We start from the raw sequence: 26,054 nt of genomic DNA, 5'->3' as shown, positions 1-26,054 counted from the left end.
ACTACTTGTGGTTTTTCAGTCTAAACACCCCCAAACTCTGAAATAACCCCCACAAACCATATATTACCGTAAAGTGCACTTCTTCAGCTATTCAAAGACGCCATTCTTGCTTTTCTACACGGAGAATTGTGGCCGCAGTCCTTCGTAGAAGTCCGAGACTTGGTCTGAAATAAAGGAAAAAAGATATACAAAGCTAGATTTCTCCCTAACTATCCATGGTAACTACCAAAAACCTGCTCAATAACAATCTGCAAGTCCCCCTGAATGAAATGATACCCCCTATGTATGGATACACATAGAGACGCAGCCACCAAACACCCCAAAACAGGAGCAATGCAGAAGGGCAATTGCAGTTGAAAATCTGGGGGCTGCGCTCTATGTGTACTACTTGTGGTTTTTCAGTCTAAACACCCCCAAACTCTGAAATAACCCCCACAAACTATATATTACCGTAAAGTGCACTTCTTCAGCTATTCAAAGACGCCATTCTTGCTTTTCTACACGGAGAATTGTGGCCGCAGTCCTTCGCAGAAGTCCGAGACTTGGTCTGAAATAAAGGAAAAAAGATATACAAAGCTAGATTTCTCCCTAACTATCCATGGTAACTACCAAAAACCTGCTCAATAACAATCTGCAAGTCCCCCTGAATGAAACGATACCCCCTATGTATGGATACACATAGAGACGCAGCCACCAAACACCCCAAAACAGGAGCAATGCAGAAGGGCAATTGCAGTTGAAAATCTGGGGGCTGCGCTCTATGTGTACTACTTGTGGTTTTTCAGTCTAAACACCCCTAAACTCTGAAATAACCCCCACAAACCATATATTACCGTAAAGTACACTTCTTCAGCTATTCAAAGACGCCATTCTTGCTTTTCTACACAGAGAATTGTGGCCGCAGTCCTTCGCAGAAGTCCGAGACTTGGTCTGAAATAAAGGAAAAAAGATATACAAAGCTAGATTTCTCCCTAACTATCCATGGTAACTACCAAAAACCTGCTCAATAACAATCTGCAAGTCCCCCTGAATGAAATGATACCCCCTATGTATGGATACACATAGAGACGCAGCCACCAAACACCCCAAAACAGGAGCAATGCAGAAGGGCAATTGCAGTTGAAAATCTGGGGGCTGCGCTCTATGTGTACTACTTGCGGTTTTTCAGTCTAAACACCCCCAAACTCTGAAATAACCCCCACAAACCATATATTACCGTAAAGTGCACTTCTTCAGCTATTCAAAGACGCCATTCTTGCTTTTCTACACGGAGAATTGTGGCCGCAGTCCTTCGCAGAAGTCCGAGACTTGGTCTGAAATAAAGGAAAAAAGATATACAAAGCTAGATTTCTCCCTAACTATCCATGGTAACTACCAAAAACCTGCTCAATAACAATCTGCAAGTCCCCCTGAATGAAACGATACCCCCTATGTATGGATACACATAGAGACGCAGCCACCAAACACCCCAAAACAGGAGCAATGCAGAAGGGCAATTGCAGTTGAAAATCTGGGGGCTGCGCTCTATGTGTACTACTTGTGGTTTTTCAGTCTAAACACCCCTAAACTCTGAAATAACCCCCACAAACCATATATTACCGTAAAGTACACTTCTTCAGCTATTCAAAGACGCCATTCTTGCTTTTCTACACAGAGAATTGTGGCCGCAGTCCTTCGCAGAAGTCCGAGACTTGGTCTGAAATAAAGGAAAAAAGATATACAAAGCTAGATTTCTCCCTAACTATCCATGGTAACTACCAAAAACCTGCTCAATAACAATCTGCAAGTCCCCCTGAATGAAATGATACCCCCTATGTATGGATACACATAGAGACGCAGCCACCAAACACCCTAAAACAGGAGCAATGCAGAAGGGCAATTGCAGTTGAAAATCTGGGGGCTGCGCTCTATGTGTACTACTTGCGGTTTTTCAGTCTAAACACCCCCAAACTCTGAAATAACCCCCACAAACCATATATTACCGTAAAGTGCACTTCTTCAGCTATTCAAAGACGCCATTCTTGCTTTTCTACACGGAGAATTGTGGCCGCAGTCCTTCGCAGAAGTCCGAGACTTGGTCTGAAATAAAGGAAAAAAGATATACAAAGCTAGATTTCTCCCTAACTATCCATGGTAACTACCAAAAACCTGCTCAATAACAATCTGCAAGTCCCCCTGAATGAAATGATACCCCCTATGTATGGATACACATAGAGACGCAGCCACCAAACACCCCAAAACAGGAGCAATGCAGAAGGGCAATTGCAGTTGAAAATCTGGGGGCTGCGCTCTATGTGTACTACTTGTGGTTTTTCAGTCTAAACACCCCCAAACTCTGAAATAACCCCCACAAACCATATATTACCGTAAAGTACACTTCTTCAGCTATTCAAAGACACCATTCTTGCTTTTCTACACGGAGAATTGTGGCCGCAGTCCTTCGTAGAAGTCCGAGACTTGGTCTGAAATAAAGGAAAAAAGATATACAAAGCTAGATTTCTCCCTAACTATCCATGGTAACTACCAAAAACCTGCTCAATAACAATCTGCAAGTCCCCCTGAATGAAATGATACCCCCTATGTATGGATACACATAGAGACACAGCCACCAAACACCCCAAAACAGGGACAATGCATAATATTGGGGCTGCGAATTTATATGAGGTTCTCAACTTTTCTCATCCTAAACTGCACCTTTTCTGTTAAACCCCCACAAACCATATATTTTTGAAAAGTACACTTCATTAGATATTCAAAGATGCCATTCTTACTTTTCTACACGGAGAATTGTGGCCGCAGTCCTTCGTAGAAGTCCGAGACTTGGCCTGAAATAAAGGAAAAAAGATATACAAAGCTAGATTTCTCCCTAAGTATCCATGGTAACTACCAAAAACCTGCTCAATAACAATCTGCAAGTCCCCCTGAATGAAATGATACCCCCTATGTATGGATACACATAGAGACACAGCCACAAAACACTCCAAAACAGGGACAATGCATAATATTGGGGCTGCGAATTTATACGAGGTTCTCAACTTTTCTAATCCTAAACTGCACCTTTTCTGTTAAATAACCCCCACAAACCATATATTTTTGAAAAGTACACTTCATTAGATATTCAAAGATGCCATTCTTACTTTTCTACACGGAGAATTGTGGCCGCAGTCCTTCGTAGAAATCCGAGACTTGGTCTGAAATAAAGGAAAAAAAGATATACAAACTTAGATTTCCCCCTAAGTTTCCATGGTAACTAACAAAAACCTGCTCAATAACAATCTGCAAGTCCCCCTGAATAAAATGATACCCCATATGTATGCATAAACATAGAGACACAGCCACCAAACATCCCAAAACAGGGACAATGCGTAATATTGGTGCTGTGAATTTAGGTGCATGTATCCATATATCATCTGAAACTGTCCCTTACTGATGAAATAACCCCCAAAAACTAAGATTTCTTGAAAATAAACACCTTCAACTATTCAGAGATGCCATTCATGCTTTACTGCGTGGAGAATTTTGGCCACATTCTGCATTGCAGAACTCTGCTTTGGTCTGAAATAAAGGAAAAGATAGTATACAAAGTTAAGATTTATCTCCCAGGGAATTTTGGGAGCACTTTATGGATCTGCATCTGGGTGCTACTACCCCAAAATATATTTCACTCACCTATTCGGATATATTGTAGTGGAGTGTCTTTGAGTTCCATCTGTCCTGTGGTGTTACGATACGAATTCCTTTGCTTCTTCCTACACTATTTCGCCAATGACAAAATCTGTACCACATTTACAAATACATTTTCCAACAGAAACCATAGTAAATTTGGCCCATAAATTATGCAAGTGTCCTAAGAAGTTTAGGAATTTAGGTGGCAACAATGAGGATTGGGGCATTAGCAGCTGAAATACTCACAAATCCAGAGATACCTAAATCTACAAAAACAAATGCAAATGTTGCTCAGAAATACAGACAAAACTATAGATAACTGCGCTGATAGACGAGCTTTTGAGGTGCCAGTAAAATAAAAGACTTGTAGCATCAGCATTAGAGATGCACATCATCCCACGTATTCATCACGCACCACAAGTTCTATCGTGTGCCCTCTCGCCAACCAGCACCTCATTTTGCTATTTACCACCAGCGCAATAGAAGTGCTATCCATAACACAACTGGTCTAAAACACCATTGCTCAACACAAAAGCTGAATGCCTAGACTAAGAACAATTGGAGTAGACACTCGCACACCCGTTGTGCAGGTATATAGCTTTGCTCGGTGCACAGTGAATGGAGGATACGGTGGCCTCCTAGTAACGTCTTGTATCTGCAGGGCAAGCCCTAGCAAAGGTTTTTACTGCGGTGGCACCACGGCAGTAAAAACCTTTGCAAGGGCTTGCCCTGCAGATACAAGTCTCGTGTGCTAGTGTGGTTTTTTGATTTAGACTAAGAACAAAACTACATACAAGTTTTTACTGCTACATTGCACTGCTCACCCAGTGCCAAATCCTATATAAAAAAATCAAAGATCACTACTATACAGAAAAAAAACTGTCATTGTTTGCCTTGTCAAACTTTTTTTTTTTATTAACAACATCTATACCTAGTTATAAGCGAAGTAGGGACCTGCCAAAATGTTAGATCTCAATAGGGGGGCTTGAATCTGAAAAACCACTCCACAAAAAAAAAACAAAAAAAGAAAAGTATCACTCTGCCAGCACACCTAAACAGCTACTGCTAGCATGTGCATAAAACCTAGAGCATGCCAAGTTTACTATACAGATTTACTAAATCCTTTTACCACCAACAAACCCAGAGAGCCCTAACCTACCAACACAATACAGAATTCAAGCCCTCTCGTAGTGTACCACAGTGTGGTACACCTCAAAACAGGGTTCGAAACACAAAGCAGGCTTGCTAGGACACTTGGGACAAAAATACCGCACATCTTTTCTAACACCCCTGGAACGGCAAACCTTACAAGCTCTCTGGGCATATCTTTTATTAGGAGTTGGTGGAATTTGGGCAATGAAATGCTTACCCACCATTCGGGCAACATTGTCATTGCCAGGCATTTCTGGAACCTCCTGTAAATCACCAAACAAAAGGGCAGGGAGCAGCTGCAGCAGATAATTGTAAAAACTCAATTTTGGGCCTGGTACTGCCGTTTTGTAAACGACATAAGAATTATAAAGGGCCATTTGGATCATATAAATTGCGGCTTTTTTGTACCAGGCCCTGGTTTTTCTGGTGGCGTCGTAATAAGTTTGGATTTGGTCGGTTTTATCGACGCCACCCATATGCTTACTATATTCTTTACAACAGAGTGGCTTTGATTTTGCGGGCCTATCACCACTTCTGTGTTGGACAACTACACTCTCATTGTGGATAGTAGTAAGCATAAAAACATTTTTGGTGTCTGCAAATTTTAATGCCAGGAGCTCATCGCTTCTTAGAGCATGTACTTCTCCACGTTTCAATTTCTTATCCACCAGTTCCTTGGGCAGTCCTCTGCGGTTACGCCTAACAGTGCCACAAGCTGGGGTGTCCAACCAGTAAAGGGTTCTGAATAAGGGGATGCTTGTGTAAAAGTTATCCACGTATAAGTGGTAACCTTGGCCCAACAGTGGAGATATGAGCTCCCAGACAATTTTACCACTGACAGTCAAGTCAAGGGGACAGCCGGGGGGGTCCAAATTAGTGTCCTTTCCCTCGTAGATCATGAAAAAACTAGTATAGCCCGAGCTGCTTTCACAGAGTTTGTAAAATTTCATCCCATATCGAGCACGCTTACTAGGGATGTATTGGCGAAATTTTAGGCGCCCTTTGAAGAGCAAAAGGGACTCGTCCACACATATATTTTGGGAGGGGGAGTAGACCTCTGTGAAGCGCTGAGACAGGCTATCTATAAGGGGCCTCAATTTGTAAAGCCTGTCGTAACCGGGCTCATTAGGGGGAACAGCCGCTGCATTGTCGTTAAAATGAAGAAACCGCAGTAAAATTTGATAACGGTTTCTTGGCATAACGGCTGAAAAAAGAGGGATGGAAAGGACTGTAGTGGTATCCCAGTATGAAGCTAAGGTGTTGCGTTCTACGAGTCCCATTGCCAATGTGAGCGCCAGGAATCTTTTGATTTCATTTACAGTAGTGGGATACCACGCCTGGGCTCTTGAATACCCTGGTATAGGGTGGCTGGCAAGATACTGCTCAGCGTATAAATTTGTGTAATGGACCATGTCCTGTAGGATGGCCTCTGTGATAAAAAGATTGAAGAAATCTAGGATTTCAAAGTTAGTGGTGTCCACCTTGACGCCCGTGACTGCAGTGAATGGGGGAATTTCAGGGGCATAATTACAGGGAGGCCCCCACATAGGCGCTCCAACTGCTGCATCACCACTACCCTCACCCTCTTCTACCTCCATGGGTGCATCTGGCACACTGCCACCAGCCTCTCCCTCTTCTTCTACTTCTTCAGCAGTAAGTGTGCCGCCACTACTAGCCTCTGCGCTAATAGTGCTGCTATCACCAACCTCTGATTCATCAGTAGAGTCATTAGATGGGACATACTCCGAATCAGAATTGCTAAATTCCTCTGAGCTGGAGTCCTCACAATACCTAGCCGCTTCTGCAGCGGTATAAAACCGTTTGGCCATTGTGCCAGAAAAATACAGACCACTGCAAAACTAGTAACAACTGCAAAGCAAGAAGCTCCTAAATCCAATCCAGCAAGATTTGACCAACTGCTAATACAAACAACCAGAGGGAAAAAAAAAAGGCAGCAAGATCTGACCAACAGTTAACCACTGCTAAAACAAACAACCAGAAGAAAAAGGAAAAAAAAGAAGGCAGCAAGATCTGACCAACAGTTAACCACTGCTAAAACAAACAACCAGAAGAAAAAGGAAAAAAAAGAAGGCAGCAAGATCTGACCAACAGTTAACCACTGCTAAACAAACAACCAGAAGAAAAAGGAAAAAAAAGAAGGCAGCAAGATCTGACCAACAGTTAACCACTGCTAAACAAACAACCAGAAGAAAAAGAAAAAAAAGAAGGCAGCAAGATCTGACCAACAGTTAACCACTGCTAAAACAAACCAGAAGAAAAAGGAAAAAAAAGAAGGCAGCAAGATCTGACCAACAGTTAACCACTGCTAAACAAACAACCAGAAGAAAAAGAAAAAAAAGAAGGCAGCAAGATCTGACCAACAGTTAACCACTGCTAAAACAAACCAGAAGAAAAAGGAAAAAAAAGAAGGCAGCAAGATCTGACCAACAGTTAACCACTGCTAAAACAAACAACCAGAAGAAAAAGAAAAAAAAGAAGGCAGCAAGATCTGACCAACAGTTAACCCCTGCTAAAATAAACAACAAGAATAAAAAAAAAAAAGAAGGCAGCAAGATCTGACCAACAGTTAACCCCTGCTAATACAAACACCAAGAAGAAGAAAAAAAAGAAGGCAGCAAGATTTGACCAACAGTTAACCCCTGCTAATACAAACAATCAGAAGAAGAAAAAAAAACTAGAACTTGAACTCCTTCCAGAAATCTACAGAATAGATTACAGACAAGACACTGCACGTGCCCAAAATCGAAAAGAATCTTTTGGGGGCACTAAACAAGCAAACAGGGCAAAGGAACAGTCTGGAATAAAATCACCCAAAGCACTAAAACCAACAGCTATTGGAATGAAATCGGGGGCCAGAAACCTAAACCAACCAGCGTCACTGCAAACAACTTTTTTTGGGGCACTAAACAAGTAGCAAAGGGCAATGCAAATGAAAAACAGAATAAAACAACAAAATGTAATAAAAATCAGCTAAAGCAATAAAAACCAACAGCTATTGGAATGAAATCAGGGGCCAGAAACCTAGACCAACCAGCGTCACTGCAAAGGCAAACTTTTTTGGGGGCACTAAACAAGCAGCAAAGGGCAAAGCAGAATAAAACAACAAAATATAAGAAAAAAAACTAGAACTTGAACTCCTTCCAGAAATCTACAGAATAGATTACAGACAAGACACTGCACGTGCCCAAAATCGAAAAGAACCTTTTGGGGGCACTAAACAAGCAAACAGGGCAAAGGAACAGTCTGGAATAAAATCACCCAAAGCACTAAAACCAACAGCTATTGGAATGAAATCGGGGGCCAGAAACCTAAACCAACCAGCGTCACTGCAAACAACTTTTTTTGGGGCACTAAACAAGTAGCAAAGGGCAATGCAAATGAAAAACAGAATAAAACAACAAAATGTAATAAAAATCAGCTAAAGCACAAAAACCAACAGCTATTGGAATGAAATCAGGGGCCAGAAACCTAGACCAACCAGCGTCACTGCAAAGGCAAACTTTTTTGGGGGCACTAAACAAGCAGCAAAGGGCAAAGCAGAATAAAACAACAAAATATAATAAAAATCAGCTAAGACAATAAAAATAACAGCTATTGGAATGAAATTGGTGGTTAGAAACCTTGATCCACCAACGTCACTGTAAAGGCACCAAACAGCAAATAAAAGTGAAAATGCAATATAATAGATATAAAACACAAAGCAACAATGAAAATGGTAAAAACTGCAAAAATACAATAAAATAAAGCAGATAATTATAGAACAAGAGTAGAAATAAAGTTTTAGCAAAAAAAAAACCAACTACTAAAGAAAGCAAAGAAAGAAAGAAAAGAAAAGAAGTATAGGGGAAAGAAAAAGTGTAGAAGTGTGAGTGTGTGTGTGAGTGTGTGTGTGAGTGTGAGTGTGTGCTTGGCAAAGATGCCTGTAAGTGTGTGAGTGTACAAAAGTGTGCTAAATGATAAAGACAGAAGAAAAAAATATTCAAAAAAAAAAAAAACAAATTTAGAGAGATTAGAAGGAAACAAGTAAAATAAAAGGTGTAAGGGTGTTGTAGTTCAGCTCACTGAATCCAAGGCAGGCAATCAAGGCGACCAAACCAGCAGGAGAACCGCAGGAAGGCAGCAGGAGGGCTCCAACAGACACAAGTGCGCAGTAGGAGTGAAAGGGGAGGCGTCAGGAGGGCTGGATTTATTTGGGCAGCAGGAGCGCGTCACAGCCATGCGCCCTGCGTGCGCCCTGCGCTCCTATTGGTTCCAGCGACGATCGGTGGGGAGACCGGTGAGTATGACCGGTTTTGCTCGTTGCCTAGGGGGTTCTGCCGGCATCTAACGTGCGCTTGCGGTTTTAAATGCAACCGCTGCGCACTGGAACCCGGAAGTGCTGGAGATCGTAGAATCTACGATCTGTGGCACTTTGGTCCTTTGATCCACAGAACGTAGATTCTACGATCTGTGGCACTTAAAGGGTTAAACAAGACTATAATAAGAATTATCTATGGTTTTGTTTGTACTAAAGCATCACTATACAACTACAGTTCTATGTGCTATGTTATTTTTAGCGTTTATAGAGAACATGCACAAACTGTGTGAGCACAAATAATGTATGTTACCTGAATAGGCCTGGTTCTGTGTAGTTTTAATGCCCCCTTTTGATGGATTTTAGCATAACAGGCAGAACAATAATCTTCTCCGCACTCCAGGCACATCTACATGCAAAATCATTGAGACGAAAAGAAAAGAAATTACTTGCATTAGGACAACTAGTAAAAGTACACAGATGTGTTTTTTTATTTGCGATTATAATGCAATGTATGTATTTTTTTAGAATTAAAAAGAATACAAATAAAATATAATCTGTGTCTGTAACATAAAAAGAGAGGTGACAGAAAATGAATATACTAAGGGTTACATAATAAAGGGCATTACGTTTGCCCAGGTGCAGTAACCGATAGGTGCCAATCAGCAGGTAGAATTTACTGATGACGTGTTTAAAAGCAAACATGTTATTGGTTGCTATGGATTAATGCTTCTGGCCAAACTTAGGGGTTGATTTCCTGAAGCTCGAGCATTAGGTTCCTATAACCACAAGTCAGTTTTCCACTACAATAAAAATAAAAACCATGGCAGGTTTTAGTTGCCGAGCATTTTATTTATTTTTTTAAAAGCCCACATGGGAAAAAAGGATTAGCAGCAAGTTAAGTAATTAAAATAAAGAGACACGAGTAACTTTAGGAACTCACGGGTAGTTTTAGGAACTGAATACTCAAGCCCAAAGGCTCAAGCATTAATAAATCGGCCCTTTAGTGTAACTTTTGTTTATGGAGAAATGATACTCAAGCCATTAATTGTCTGTGTGTGTATTCTTGCATTATATATAATATAGGCAACTGGCTTGTTTAAATAACGCATGCTGAATAGTATATAAGTGAACCCTGAAAATGTCAGTGTTTTCCTTACTTATTTAATATTTTAACTTTAGAATGCCCTCTCCCTGTGTGCTACAACAACAGCATTGAATGTTTATATAAACTATAGTTGTTATTCCGAAGCAAACACACCAGTTTTACCAGTGCAGGGCAACAGTACATTATACTGTCTTTCCTTTAAAACACTTTTTGATATTAATGTTCCTTTAATGGCTAAGCAAATGCATGGCTCATTAGAGGTGAGACTGTCAGAAAAACCTCTCATTCAAATATCCTGTGCAAGAAGATTCAAGTATTGGATCTCACAAAACACTTAACACTGGTGAAGATGCATATAATGCAATTCAATGCACAATATTGCTTGACGAAAAAAAAAAGCAGGCATAATGACGGCAAAGTAATAATCAGGCACTGTCTTTCTGAAATGCAATGTGGCTTTCACAAAGCATTACTCAGATTTAATGGTGCCTAATGTTCTCCACAAGTAATAAACAAGTCTCATTTCCTGCTTTTATTCCTTATCTGTGGGGTTTCTCTGGGAAGGCTCCAGCACGGCCTACTTATTTTATCTATTCAACTGCGCAGTGATTAGGAGAACATGACTCAATTTGCATAAAACATAAGCTCCAAGGACTGATACATACTATTTCCACATATACTCTGCCATTCTTCTACCTACTTGAAACTATTTAGATTACACTGATCTTCTTAATGCCTAAGAAATCAAATTCCATTCCAATTTAATACATTATTTTCATTATTACCTATATTATCTCCACTTCTTTCAATGGGCTTTATGTAAACTACAATTTAGCCTTAATTCCAAAAGAATCTGACATCCTTAATGATTGGCACTATTTTATTTCATGTACTGACTAGTTAGCTTGAATCTCTATTCTTACCTGCTCTTTGCCCAGCCCTCTCTGAAATATAAACTCTTTATCAGATGGGTTTTCCAGAGTCAGCATTTCTGCCTGAAATCCATCAGTCATAGTATGCTCAATGATTGTCTTCATTTACTAGCTAATTCATTTTGAATAGCAAACCAAGGTCCAGAATAAAAAACAAAAGTGGCTTTGTAAAACTTCCTGTGGCAATTTCTTAATTCCTTAAGAGTTTCATCTTCAATAACAAATACAAACAAATCAATCTGGATCATTTCCACTCATTATGGTAACATAATGATAAAAACACAATGCAGTAGTGTAGGCATCAACTAAATATGTTTTGTGTTCATTCACAATAAAAGCATATTTAAACTATGGCACATACCATCAGCCTTGCAATGACAGGAAATATTACTATATAGAGACCCCAATGAGAGCTAACTACATAAGGATATCAATAAAGAATTATTCATGGGAGAATTTATTCGCCAGGCAAGAATTCACAATGAATTTCCCGTTTTCGGGAATTTCGCTGGAAATTTGCGAAATTCATGGCGAAGACAAATTAGCCCATCACTATTAGTAACCCCAGAATAGCATACCTTGCCTCTATGGAGCAAATTCACTAAAGGGCGAATTTTTTGTCTGTGAAGGCTTTGCCACACTTCACGCCACTTCGTCAGGCACTAATATGCTACCACTATGCTAATTCACTAAAATGCAAAGTTGCGTCTCGGCAGCCGAACACTGGTGAAGTTTCGCTATTTTAAAGGGGAAGGAAACCTAGTCGGCACAAACCCCCCACCCCCCCTCCCATTTGTTGCCCACCCTCCCTCCTCCCCCCTGGCCTTCTGCGCAGGTCCAGTCCAGGGAGTTCACAGACGACATCTTCTTCCACGCAATCTTCTTCCTGCTGTGAACGGCGTTTTGGCGCATGCGCAGTAGGATCATTTCACCGGTACGGATCACTTCGCCCTTTAGTGAATTTTCCCTATGACTGTGAAGATCTCAAAAAGGAGCCTACTGCGCATGGTCACTGCCTCTGCTCCAATGGAAATAAAGCAAGCATTCACACTAGGCACCTCTTTGAGTTCTACACAGTCATAGGGACACATTTACTAAAGAGCGAATTGTGGATGTTGAGAGAAAATTCACCAAAAACAGAATTCGCCAAAACGTTACTAAATGGCAAAGAGGGCAATTCACAAGCGAAAAGCCTCAACACAAGTGAACTTACACACTGTTTCACCAGTGAATTTTCACCAGCAAAAATTCTCTAGCAAAAATCTGATAATTTATCAAAGTGAGAACGCTACCCTTGTGTCCATGGCCAAAATTTCCTAGAGAAAATTCATCTGAGAAATTTCCCAACTACTATTGTATGGGGAAATATACTGGCAAATGTTTGTAGAGAATTTTCACCAGGAAAAAAATCACCACAATTCTCTTGAAGAAATGACCTTACGATTTTTAGTACATATGGAGATGTGTTGAGAAAATACACCTGGCGAAGTGAGACTAACTGTGGTGAAATTAGGCGAAGAGAAAATTCACACATTAGTAAATGTGCCCCATAGAGAGAAGAACTGCTCAGGGGGCAGAGCTTCATGCTAGACTGGAGTTCAGTTGCTTGCATCAAATAAATGAAATTAACTAAATGGGGGGATGGTATGTTATATTGACAGACTTTACAGAATACATATCATATAATTATGGTTTTGTGACTTGGCTTGTCTTGTCAGCAGTAAAGATTTGATAAAAATTAAATTTGCTCACCAGTAATGCACTTTTTGATTCACATTGTCCACAGGCTTTGCCTTTCACTTTAGGCCTATCAGGGCCCATAACATTAGCCATTTTAGAGTCTACCTTCTGCATCTCAGGCTCTGTAGAAAATAAAATGCAGTTCTAGGTATGTATTGGTTTAATGAGCAAAACATTTAAAAAATATAATATTAAGTAACAGATATACACCATCTGGGTGAAAGAATCCACATACCTGCCTTTCCAACATCTTATTCCTAAACAAAGTATACTAATTAGTTGGTTCTCCCTTTGCTGCTATAACAACCTCTAGTCCTGTCAGAAGGCTTTCCACTAGATTTTGGATGATGGTGGTGGGACTTGCTTCCATTTAGCCAAAACAGAATTAGTGAGGTTGGGCACTGATGCTGGGGATCAGGCCTGGTTTGTAGTTGCTATTCCAATTTTCCCAGAATCAGTGTCCTGTGCTGTGTCAATCAAATGATTCCACTCCCATCTGGGATAAAAATGTGCCAAAAGAATGTAAGGGATTTTCCAAAATGTGAGTTTACGAGTTTAATAAATAAAAACTCACCCACGTTATAAACATTCCTTTGGGATTTTTAAAATTTTATTTATCAATGGGTGAAAAGTTAGAACTCACTATTTGATGAATACGGTTATACAAATCTTTTAGGAATGAAAAGAACATGGTTGATAGACCCAGAATCCATCACTTAACAGTGGAACAAGGTTAGGGAGTTGAATCATTGTGAGACGAAAGGGAGGCTGGTGGGGGGGGGGGTGGCCCCAGGGGTATCAAGGTAGTTTGAGTAGAAATATTTAAATTTATCTTTGGAAGTGCACATAGTGCACCTTTTTGCTTTCAATGGAACCTCATACTTATGAATAGTTCATGTTCTGACATTGCTTTCCAACATAGAGCCAGATTCAATTCAGAGAGAAAATGTTATGTCAGTTTATCACGTGAAAACTCATGGCCAAGTTTGAATTCGAGGGGAAAAAACTTCTCTTAATTCAGTTCCAAATTTTTTCCCATAGACTTCAGTAAGGTTTTCATGTGATAAACTGTAAGGCAAGTTGGTCTGAATTGCATTGCACCTAAAATTTAATCTTGGCCAAGACTTTTCACGTGATAAAACTTTTTCTCACTGAATTGAATCTGGCCCATAGTTTGGAACTCAGCAGTGAGTGTTCCAGCTGAGGACATGAAATGTTAGTTTTTGGATACATTTAAGCCGGCCATAGACGCAACGATCCGATCGTACGAATCGTGGATTTGTACGATTTTCGGACCGTGTGTGGAGAGTCCCGACATTTTTCGTCCGGCGGAGATCGGTCGTTTGGTCGATCAGACAGGTTAGAAAATTTCTGTCAGCTGCGGGTAATATCTCTGCGTGTATTGCCGATCGTACGATTTTCAGTGGGAGACTGTCATTAGCTTTGTCTATCGTACGATTGATGTCAGGGGCAGAACATCGCTGATCTGTTCTTTAACTACTTTATTTGGTCGGAATGGTAAGACTTTGATCTGAATGGTTAGTGACAGTTTGGGAGATGGGAAAGTCCGATCGTACAATGATTCATACGATCGGATCTTTGCGTCTATGGCCAGCTTAAGTCTGGCCATATAGAGTAAATGAGGATTAGTAACACACAAACATGTGGAGAAATGGTGCTTTTTGGGGAGAAATTAAACACAGGATATTGAACCAAAGCATGTAATTGCTAAGACAATAATAGAGCTCTGCAGGAAATTGTGTACAACAAGATAACTTTTTTTTTTAAAATACAACTCATCAGTAGACTCATGAGAAAAGAAATCATCAACAGCCTGAGGTGATAGGAATTGTAGCTCACTAGGCAACATGATAAGTGTCAACATGTTAAAGAACTACATTACTAATTATTTTGTGATAGCTGAATGTATCTGTGAATAGGTTACCTGGCATTGAATCTTTTAGGATTTTCAGTTTTATTCTTCCAGAGGAAACCTAGAATATACAAACAATCACTATACTGTTCTGCTGTCAACATATACTGTAGACTCTTAGTTACAAAGCAAGCTGCCTGAATCCCCTGTGACTGCATTATATATGAAACGAGCATTTGGGAATGATTGTATTATATCTGATTACTTTATCAATGTAAATCAAAGCTGGGCATCTGTAGGATTAAATATAGCATTAAAGGGATACTGTCATGGGAAAAAAACATTTTTTCAAAATGAATTAGTTAATAGTGTTGCTCCAGCAGAATTCTGCACTGAAATCCATTTCTCAAAAGAGCAAACAGATGTTTTTATATTCAATTTTGAAATCTGACATGGGGCTAGACATTTTGTCAATTTCCCAGCTGCCCAAAGTCATGTGACTTGTGCTCTGATAAACTTCAATCACTCTTTACTGCTGTACTGCAAGTAGGAGTGATATCACCCCCTCCCTTTTCCCCCCAGCAGCCAAACAAAAGAACAATGGGAAGGTAACCAGATAACAGCTCCCTAACACAAGATAACAGCTGCCTAGTAGATCTAAGAACAACACTCAATAGTAAAAACCCATGTCCCACTGAGACACATTCAGTTACATTGAGAAGGAAAAACAGCAGCCTGCCAAAAAGCATTTCTCTCCTAATGTGCAGGCACAAGTCACATGACCAGGGGCAGCTGGGAAATTGACAAAATGTCTAGCCCCATGTCAGATTTCAAAATTGAATATAAAAAAATCTGTTTGCTCTTTTGAGAAATGGATTTCAGTGCACAATTCTGCTGGAGCAGCACTATTAACTGATTAATTTTGAAAAAAAAATTTTTTCCCATGACAGTATCCCTTTAAAACCGTTAAAGGTCGAGTTGATTTTTACTTGAAAAATTCGAGTTTTCAAGGGTATTTACAGTCAAAATGGGAATTTTAGGTTAAAAACTCACATTTTTTTTATTCTTTTATTATTATTTATTAATATTTATTATACCCCTAACCTGGAAATAGGTTCCTTCAACCGTTTTTTAGGTGGGTTTAGCTGGAAAACTTTCTTAAATCAGAAAACATTCAAGTTGTGAGTTCATTTGAGGTATAAAAAAATCTCACAACCTTTAAAACTCGACCTTTGATAAATAACCCCCTTAGAGACATTTAACCCTTTAAGTGCCACAGAACGTAGAATCTACGTTCTGTGGATCAAAGGACCAAAGTGCCACAGATCGTAGATTCTACGTTCTGCAGCACTTCCGGGTTTGCGAGCGGAGGAGCGGCTGTTAGAGCCGCTCGCTCCGCTCCTTCACGATCCCCTGCCCCTAGACAACGAGCAGAGCAGGGGATCGTGTGGCCCCTGGGGCGCGATCGCCCAGGGGCCCCAAAGCAGCAGCAGGGACGCGTTTCCTATGCGTCCTGCTGCTGCCTGCGCCGCACTTCCGCCCAGCTCCGCCCCCACATGGCTGATGATCGTTGGAGCTGGAGATCTGCTGCGTGGGACCCTTTCTGATCGATCTGCAGCATCTACCCCAGGTAAGTGTAACATTTACACACACAAAAACACACAAACACACCAACACACACTTATTACAGTAATATACACTTACATTCACACTTACACACACTCACACATAGATTTTTAGGGATTGGGGGGGTCACACACACTCACAGCACCCATGTACACTTGCACACGCGCACATGCGCAAATAACATGCAATTTACCCGTTGTGCACACGCATATGTACATATATGGCTTTGTGGCTTTTTTTTTTTTTTTCTTATCGCATCGTCTCTTTTTGGGCTAAAAAAAATGTTTTATTGCCGTTCCGAATAGCGTATTCGCTAACCGTACTGTGCAATAGCTTTTGTATGTTATTTTGGTGGTTATATTGCAATTTTGGGTATTTTGGTGCATTTTTAGCCATTTTATTGAATTTTTAGCCATTTTATTGCATTTTCAGCTCTGCATTTGTGTTGTTCACTTGTTTCTGCCCGTATAATCGATTTGGCCCAGCTAAAATATTCAAACGGTAATTCTGGTGGCCGATTACACTAGTGTGAAAAAAAAAAGCATTGATTTTTGTGGTTTTATTAGTTTTTGGTGATTTATTTGCATTTCACACTGTTCTGTGTTATTTTGTTTTGCCTATGTAAATTTTATCTACTATATATCCATTTGGGGGTCTCTGTGCGCCACATAGTTTGGTATATCTATGCATATTGGGCATCAAAGTGTTCAGTAGACCCCTGTCATTCATATTTAGGATGTTTTATGCTGATACGTTACGAAATGTGGGGCACATAATGGGGTAAAATTCAAGCTTTGTGACGATTTTCAGAAATTTGATAAAAACCGTTATGTTCAGCATTGCTTTGCAGTTTGGCAGTTTGCTGTAGAAACACTTATTTACCCATTTTGGATTCGTCAGAATGTGTACTTTCTGAAAATATATGGTTTTCTGGGGTCTCTGTACTGTTAGGGGGGTCTAATGTCGCATAATACACACACCAGGTGCTTATATTGCAGCAGCCAGCGCGTCAGCTGTGAAAATGTCTATACATATTGTCATTTGGGGGTCTCTGTGCGCAACATAGTTTGGTATATCTATGCATATTGGGCATCAAAGTGTTCAGTAGACCCCTGGCGCTCATATTTAGGATGTTTTATGCTGATAAGCTACGAAATGTGGGGCATATAATGGGGTAGAATTCAAGCTTTGTGACGATTTTCAGAAATTTGATAAAAACCGTTATGTTCAGCATTGCTTTGCAGTTTGGCAGTTTGCAGTAGAAACACTTATTTACCCATATTGGATTCGTCAAAATGTGTACTTTCTGAAAATATATGGTTTTCTGGGGTCTCTGTGCTGTTAGGTGGTCTAATGTCGCATAATACACACACTGGGTGGTTATATTGCAGCAGCCAGCGCGTCAGCCGTGAAAATGTCTATACATATTGTCATTTGGGGGTCTCTGTGCGCCACATAGTTTGGTATATCTATGCATATTGGGCATCAAAGTGTTCAGTAGACCCCATGCGCTCATATTTAGGATGTTTTATGCTGATAAGTTACGAAATGTGGGGCATATAATGGGGTAAAATTCAAGCTTTGTGACGATGTTCAGAAATTTGATAAAAACCGTTACGTTCAGCATTGCTTTGCAGTTTGACAGTTTGCAGTAGGAACACATATTTACCCATATTGGATTCGTCAAAATGTGTACTTTCTGAAAATATATGGTTTTCTGGGGTCTCTGTACTGTTAGGGGGGTCTAATGTCGCATATTACACACACCAGGTGCTTGTATTGCAGCAGCCAGCGCGCATCAGCCGTGAAAATGTATACACTATTGTCATTTGGGGTCTCTGTGCGCCACATAGTTTGGTATATCTATGCATATTGGGCATCAAAGTGTTTAGTAGACCCCTGGCGTTCATATTCAGGATGTTTTATGCTGATAAGTTACGAAATGTGGGGCATATAATGGGGTAAAATTCAAGCTTTGTGACGATTTTCAGAAATTTGATAAAAACCGTTACGTTCAGCATTGCTTTGCAGTTTGACAGTATGCAGTAGGAACACATATTTACCCATATTGGATTCGTCAGAATGTGTACTTTCCGAAAATATATGGTTTTCTGGGGTCTCTGTACTGTTAGGGGGGTCTAATGTCGCATATTAGACACACCGGGTGCTTATATTGCAGCAGCCAGCGCGCGTCAGCCGTGAAAATGTATACACTATTGTCATTTGGGGGTCTCTGTGCGCCACATAGTTTGGTATATCTATGCATATTGGGCATCAAAGTGTTCAGTAGACCCCTGGCGTTCATATTCAGGATGTTTTATGCTGATAAGTTACGAAATGTGGGGCATATAATGGGGTAAAATTCAAGCTTTGTGACGATTTTCAGAAATTTGATAAAAACCGTTATGTTCAGCATTGCTTTGCAGTTTGGCAGTTTGCAGTAGAAACACTTATTTACCCATATTGGATTCGTCAGAATGTGTACTTTCTGAAAATATATGGTTTTCTGGGGTCTCTGTACTGTTAGGTGGTCTAATGTCGCATAATACACACACACCGGGTGGTTATATTGCTGCAGCCAGCGTGTCAGCCGTGAAAATGTCTATACATATTGTCATTTGTGGGTCTCTGTGCGCCACATAGTTTGGTATATCTATGCATTTTGGGCATCAAAGTGTTCAGTAGACCCCTGGCGCTCATATTTAGGATGTTTTATGCTGATAAGTTACGAAATGTGGGGCATATAATGGGATAAATTTCAAGCTTTGTGACGATTTTCAGAAATTTGATAAAAACTGTTACGTTCAGCATTGCTTTGCAGTTTGACAGTTTGCAGTAGGAACACATATTTACCCATTTTGGATTCGTCAGAATGTGTACTTTCTGAAAATATATGGTTTTCTGGGGTCTCTGTACTGTTAGGGGGGTCTAATGTCGCATATTACACACACCGGGTGCTTATATTGCAGCAGCCAGCGTGCGTCAGCCGTGAAAATGTATATACACTATTGTCATTTGGGGGTCTCTGTGCGCCACATAGTTTGGTATATCTATGCATATTGGGCATCAAAGTGTTCAGTAGACCCCTGGCGTTCATATTCAGGATGTTTTATGCTGATAAGTTACGAAATGTGGGGCATATAATGGGGTAAAATTCAAGCTTTGTGACGATTTTCAGAAATTTGATAAAAACCGTTACGTTCAGCATTGCTTTGCAGTTTGACAGTTTGCAGTAGGAACACATATTTACCCATATTGGATTCGTCAGAATGTGTACTTTCTGAAAATATATGGTTTTCTGGGGTCTCTGTACTGTTAGGTGGTCTAATGTCGCATAATACACACACCGGGTGGTTATATTGCAGCAGCCAGCGCGTCAGCCGTGAAAATGTCTATACATATTGTCATTTGGGGGTCTCTGTGCCCCACATAGTTTGGTATATCTATGCACATTGGGCATCAAACTGTTTAGTAGACCCCTATGTTTATATTTAGGATGCTTTATGCTGGTAATGATACATGGACAATACGATGCTGGAAAGTTGAAGCTTTGAGGCAATTTTCAAAATATTTTACCAAAACCGCCAAATTTGGCAAAGCCTTGCGACTCAGTAGTTTGGGGCAGAAAGGCATGGGTACCCATTTTAGATTCTGTATAATGTGTACTTTCCAAAAATATATGGGTTTGGGGGGTAAACATATATTTCTGTGTTTTTACCCCACAAAAATGCAGTCAATGTGTTGATTTTTCATTAGCTGAAGTTACCCACAGGACTATTTGTATGCGCTAACTTCATTTTGGGGCCTCTAACTGCCATATACTTTGGTAAACCTATGCACAGTGGGCACCAAACTGTTTGGAAGACCCCTGGCAATCATATTTAGGGTGTTTTTTTTTGGTGCGTAACGATACGTGGGTGATATGGTGCTGAGAAGTTGAAGCTTTGAGGCAATTTTCAGATATTTCACCAAAACCGACAATTGTGGGAAAGCCTTGCGACTCAGTAGTTTGGAGCAGAAAGGCATGGGTACCCATTTTAGATTCGGTAGAATGTGTACTTTCCAAAAATATATGGGTTTGGGGGGTAAACATATATTTCTGTGTTTTTACCCCACAAAAATGCAGTCAATGTGTTGATTTTTCATTAGCTGAAGTTACCCACAGGACTATTTGTATGCGCTAACTTCATTTTGGGGCCTCTAACTGCCATATACTTTGGTAAACCTATGCACAGTGGGCACCAAACTGTTTGGAGGACCCCTGGCAATCATATTTAGGGTGTTTTTTTTTGGTGCGTAACGATACATGGGTGATATGGTGCTGAGAAGTTGAAGCTTTGAGGCAATTTTCAGATATTTCACCAAAACCGACAATTGTGGGAAAGCCTTGCGACTCAGTAGTTTGGAGCAGAAAGGCATGGGTACCCATTTTAGATTCGGTAGAATGTGTACTTTCCAAAAATATATGGGTTTGGGGGGTAAACATATATTTCTGTGTTTTTACCCCACAAAAATGCAGTCAATGTGTTGATTTTTCATTAGCTGAAGTTACCCACAGGACTATTTGTATGCGCTAACTTCATTTTGGGGCCTCTAACTGCCATATACTTTGGTAAACCTATGCACAGTGGGCACCAAACTGTTTGGAGGACCCCTGGCAATCATATTTAGGGTGTTTTTTTTTTGGTGCGTAACGATACATGGGTGATATGGTGCTGAGAAGTTGAAGCTTTGAGGCAATTTTCAGATATTTCACCAAAACCGACAATTGTGGGAAAGCCTTGCGACTCAGTAGTTTGGAGCAGAAAGGCATGGGTACCCATTTTAGATTCGGTAGAATGTGTACTTTCCAAAAATATATGGGTTTGGGGGGTAAACATATATTTCTGTGTTTTTACCCCACAAAAATGCAGTCAATGTGTTGATTTTTCATTAGCTGAAGTTACCCACAGGACTATTTGTATGCGCTAACTTCATTTTGGGGCCTCTAACTGCCATATACTTTGGTAAACCTATGCACAGTGGGCACCAAACTGTTTGGAGGACCCCTGGCAATCATATTTAGGGTGTTTTTTTTTGGTGCGTAACGATACATGGGTGATATGGTGCTGAGAAGTTGAAGCTTTGAGGAAATTTTCAGATATTTCACCAAAACCGACAATTGTGGGAAAGCCTTGCGACTCAGTAGTTTGGAGCAGAAAGGCATGGGTACCCATTTTAGATTCGGTAGAATGTGTACTTTCCAAAAATATATGGGTTTGGGGGGTAAACATATATTTCTGTGTTTTTACCCCACAAAAATGCAGTCAATGTGTTGATTTTTCATTAGATGAAGTTACCCACAGGACTATTTGTATGCGCTAACTTCATTTTGAGGCCTCTAACTGCCAGATACTTTGGTAAACCTATGAACAATGGCCACCAAACTGTTTGGAGGAACCCTGGCAATCATATTTAGGGTGTTTTTTCTTGGTGCGTAACGATACATGGGTGATATGGTGCTGAGAAGTTGAAGCTTTGAGGCAATTTTCAGATATTTCACCAAAACCGACAATTGTGGGAAAGCCTTGCGACTCAGTAGTTTGGAACAGAAAGGCATGGGTACCCATTTTAGATTCTGTAGAATGTGAACTTTCCAAAAATATATGGGTTTTGGGGGGTAAACATATATTTCTGTGTTTTTACCCCACAAAAATGCAGTCAATGTGTTGATTTTTCATTAGCTGAAGTTACCCACGGGACTGTTTGTATGCGCTAACTTCATTTTGGGGCCTCTAAATGCCAGATACTTTGGTAAACTTATGAACAATGGCCACCAAAATGTTCAGAGGAACCCTGGCAATCATATTTAGGGTGCTTTTTCTTAGTACGTAATGATACATGGGTGATATGGTGCTGAGAAGTTGAAGCTTTGAGGCAATTTTCAGATATTTCACCAAAACCGACAATTGTGGGAAGGCCTTGCGACTCAGTAGTTTGGAGCAGAAAGGCATGGGTACCCATTTTAGATTCTGTAGAATGTGTACTTTCCAAAAATATATGGGTTTTGGGGGGTAAACATATATTTCTGTGTTTTTACCCCACAAAAATGCAGTCAATGTGTTGATTTCTCATTAGATGAAGTTACTCACGGGACTGTTTGTATGCGCTAACTTCATTTTGGGGCCTCTAAATGCCAGATACTTTGGTAAACTTATGAACAATGGCCACCAAAATGTTCAGAGGAACCCTGGCAATCATATTTAGGGTGCTTTTTCTTAGTACGTAATGATACATGGGTGATATGGTGCTGGGAAGTTGAAGTTTTGAGGCAATTTTCAGATATTTCACCAAAACCGACAATTTTGGGAAAGCCTTGCGACTCAGTAGTTTGGAGCAGAAAGGCATGGGTACCCATTTTAGATTCTGTAGAATGTGTTCTTTCCAAAAATATATGGGTTTGGGGGGTAAACATATATTTCTGTGTTTTTACCCCACAAAAAATGCAGTCAATGTGTTGATTTCTCAGTAGCTGAAGTAAAGTCCTGAACAATTTGGATGCGCTAACTTCATATTTGTGTCTCTAAATGCCAGATACTTTGGTAAACCTATGCATAATGGATATCAAACTGTTCAGTGGACCCCTGGCAATCATATTTCAGGTGCTTTTTCTTGGTACGTAATATAGTTTGGGATATGCGGAGCAGCAAAATAAAACCTTTGAAATGATTTTTCAAAATTTTGAATTTTATTTTGAAAAACCGCTATGTTCAGACAAGCTTTTCTGTTTGGTAGTTGGGAGTAGAGAGACATAGTTACCCATTTTGTAATCGGCAGAATGTGTACTTTTCAAAAATGTATGGTTTTCTGGGGTAAACCTATGGTTTCAGGATTTTTTGCCTTGGAATCTAAAGCATGCCGTTTTCTGCCTTAGTGCTTTCAAAATTCAGTAATATACTGCCGGGAGTTTTTGCTGTACAGAAATCCTAAATCTCCCTAAAACTATACATATCTGGTATTGGCACGTTCGAGAGACATAAGGCTTTCCAAATCAGTTGGATTTTCATCTGTAAAATGAAATATTTTTCTGGTATAAATTGATATACAATGAAAAATGGTAATTTTTCATTTTTTTTTGTTATTTAGCACTATAAATTTTTTTGCACAGGTGGAAATACATGAAAACTCAGGCAGATTTAGAAAGCTCAGTTTCTACCGAAAAAAACAATGTATAGTTTTCCTAGGTAAACTATAGGTTTCCCCTCAGAAAATGCCCCTAAAGTGAGAGAGCACAAAATGCTTAAAAACGGCTGGCATTTCGCGTAACCAAAATGTGAAATTCTGCTGGCACTTAAAGGGTTAAGGCACACCATGATGACTACATTGAGTCTTGATTATTATTTATTAAAAATAAACCTTTAACTTTCATAAGGAAGACTATAAATATTGAATATCCTATATATTGAGATGCAAGCAATACGGTCAACATGCTTTACATTATACCTGTAGTACTGTATTTGTACATGCAAGCCATTTGTAATTCTGCATTTTACTGAGACTATAACTTTTAACTCACATGATGCCCCCTCACCAAAATTTATACCAATAACCAATAGTGTTGTACCTTTATCATATTCTCTTTATCCTGACTTTGGTTTCCAGCTTGGCCAGACTTCCAATGATAGCCTTTTGATCTCCTGTAACAAATAAAGCTTGACATCATAATGTGAAAAAATATTTTTTGTATAGAATAGTACAAAGGTTTTGTTTTCACTGAGGTTTACTAAACGTAATGGTTATATGCAGGGGCAATCCTGGCTCCTCCGCCGCCTGAGGCAGCTTGCTGTTGCTGCCACACACCCTCCCCCCCGTGCGCTCACCTTTTTTGAGGGGGTCCACGAGGGTGGCGGAGAGGGCCAGGACGCTAGCATAATTGCGCTCTTTAAGCTAGAAGAACCGGAAATTCGCCTCATTGACGCAGCGCCCCTGGTTATATGACCTTTTCTCTTTATGATAAATGCAACAAGCTGGTTGGAATGTACCATAAAAAAATGTATGGTACAGCTGATAAACAACAATTTATATAACTGGAGTTCCCCACCTTATGAACCTGATATAGTCTTCTCTGTAGTTTAATGTGTGCACATCGCTTGTCACTAGATGTTTTGTTTTATACATAGATGTTTTATTTTGAATATGAATGGAACAGGAAACTGAGCTCAACTAAGCATCTGTGGCTACAATGGTTGAATAATGCTTCTGCAAAACTATTACATCTCCAGCTCATACATAGGGCTTCATACATATAGCATAAATTATTAGATGTTTTATGCATTTGTCATGCATACACTATAAAAGACAACAAAACTGGGATGTAGAACCTTTAAATAAAAGGTATACCTTTCAATTAACACTTAGAGGCCTATTTACTAACTTTCAAGGTCTGGGGGACAAAAAAAATGCACCAAAAAAGCCTTGCAACAAAACTAGCTTACTTAAGAAAAATCTGGGACAGAAGTATTCCCGGGCTTTTTGTTTTTTTGCAGAAACATTTCTTACACCAGCAAGAATAATATTGTTCCATTCATTTGAGGCAAAAAAACTGAAATGTCTTAATGAACTGGGTAAAATAAATAAATATATAAAGTTGTGAGACAATACCCATTGACTTTTATTGAACGTTGTCATATTTTACTTCCTGAGTTTTTACTTTCATGTGTTTTTTCATTAATTAATACAGACTATTTGAAGTTCCAAAGAAAATGTATAAGTATATTTGATTTTTTCTGCATTGGATTTCACCAATCATGAAAATACGCAAACTTGAAATTTGATAAAACAGCCATTTTAGAATTTCAGAGAGAAGTAAAATGTTTGTTTTGGAAGGTGAAGTGCCAAAAACAATCCATGTACTATTTGTGAATGTAAACAAGCAGTAGTGCATAACTAGAGTACGCCGGGCTCCCCTGCAGAAAAAATCTTCAGTGGAGCCAGGCACACTCCGATCCCCTTCCCCGCCTCAGGTAAGAGAGCGGCTGGGGAGGGTTTTTTACTTTTTATCTATAGAGGAAGCAGACCCTGTAATCCAAGCCCCACCATGACTGTGTGGTCTGCTTCCTCTATAGTTACGCCACTGGCAAACAGTAATTCCTGTTTCTTTTTGCAAAGAAATGTGTAGTAATGGCTATTACAATATCAGTTACATTTCTTGTATCAATAAAGCTGACCATGGTTTTCACAAATTCTGACTTACTCTCGTTCTTCTTTCTCCCTGCTCATGCTTGATAGTAGTTGTTTCAGCTTCTGTTCCATCTCCTGATTTTGCATCTCAAGATGCATATTTTCCACACGTAATGCCTGTGTATTCCTAAACAAAGGTGACATTATCCAATTTCTTTCTTGCTAAAGTTAGAGCTATGACATAGTTACAACTGGTTGCTATAACTCAGAGGTTTTTTTTTTGGGTCAGGACACAAAAAGTAAACAGTCATACATTATTATCATGGATCACAATGATTATCTTTTGATGCACTGAAACATCATCTAATTTTAGTAATAAAATGTAAAAAAATTATTAAAATGTTACAGTGTCACGTTCGGCACCCTATATCCAGAACCCAAGCTAAGCTCCCTGGTCTCGGCTCTCACTTCTGCCTTTAACCG

The 26,054-nt window shown here is 39.8% G+C and overlaps 1 protein-coding gene across 2 annotated transcripts in view; it reads right to left on the bottom strand.

Annotated features, from left to right (window-relative positions):
* The window catches only part of zbbx.L (zinc finger, B-box domain containing L homeolog), a 93,318-nt gene that overhangs the window by 44,850 nt on the left and 22,414 nt on the right, over positions 1-26,054 (bottom strand). For both annotated transcript variants that reach the window (XM_018263738.2, XM_018263739.2), the window contains exons 3-7: positions 25,645-25,758; positions 24,016-24,088; positions 14,859-14,907; positions 12,926-13,035; positions 9,447-9,542 (exon numbers count right to left, since the gene is read on the bottom strand). In XM_018263738.2, the coding sequence (XP_018119227.1) occupies positions 9,447-9,542; positions 12,926-13,035; positions 14,859-14,907; positions 24,016-24,088; positions 25,645-25,758 (442 nt within the window). The remainder of the gene's footprint in view (positions 1-9,446; positions 9,543-12,925; positions 13,036-14,858; positions 14,908-24,015; positions 24,089-25,644; positions 25,759-26,054) is intronic.

This window comes from Xenopus laevis, chromosome 5L (genome assembly GCF_017654675.1).
Source record: "Xenopus laevis strain J_2021 chromosome 5L, Xenopus_laevis_v10.1, whole genome shotgun sequence".
Taxonomy (NCBI): domain Eukaryota; kingdom Metazoa; phylum Chordata; class Amphibia; order Anura; family Pipidae; genus Xenopus; species Xenopus laevis.
The sequence above is the reverse complement of the archived record's forward strand: the minus strand, read 5'-3'. Positions and strand labels throughout refer to the sequence as shown.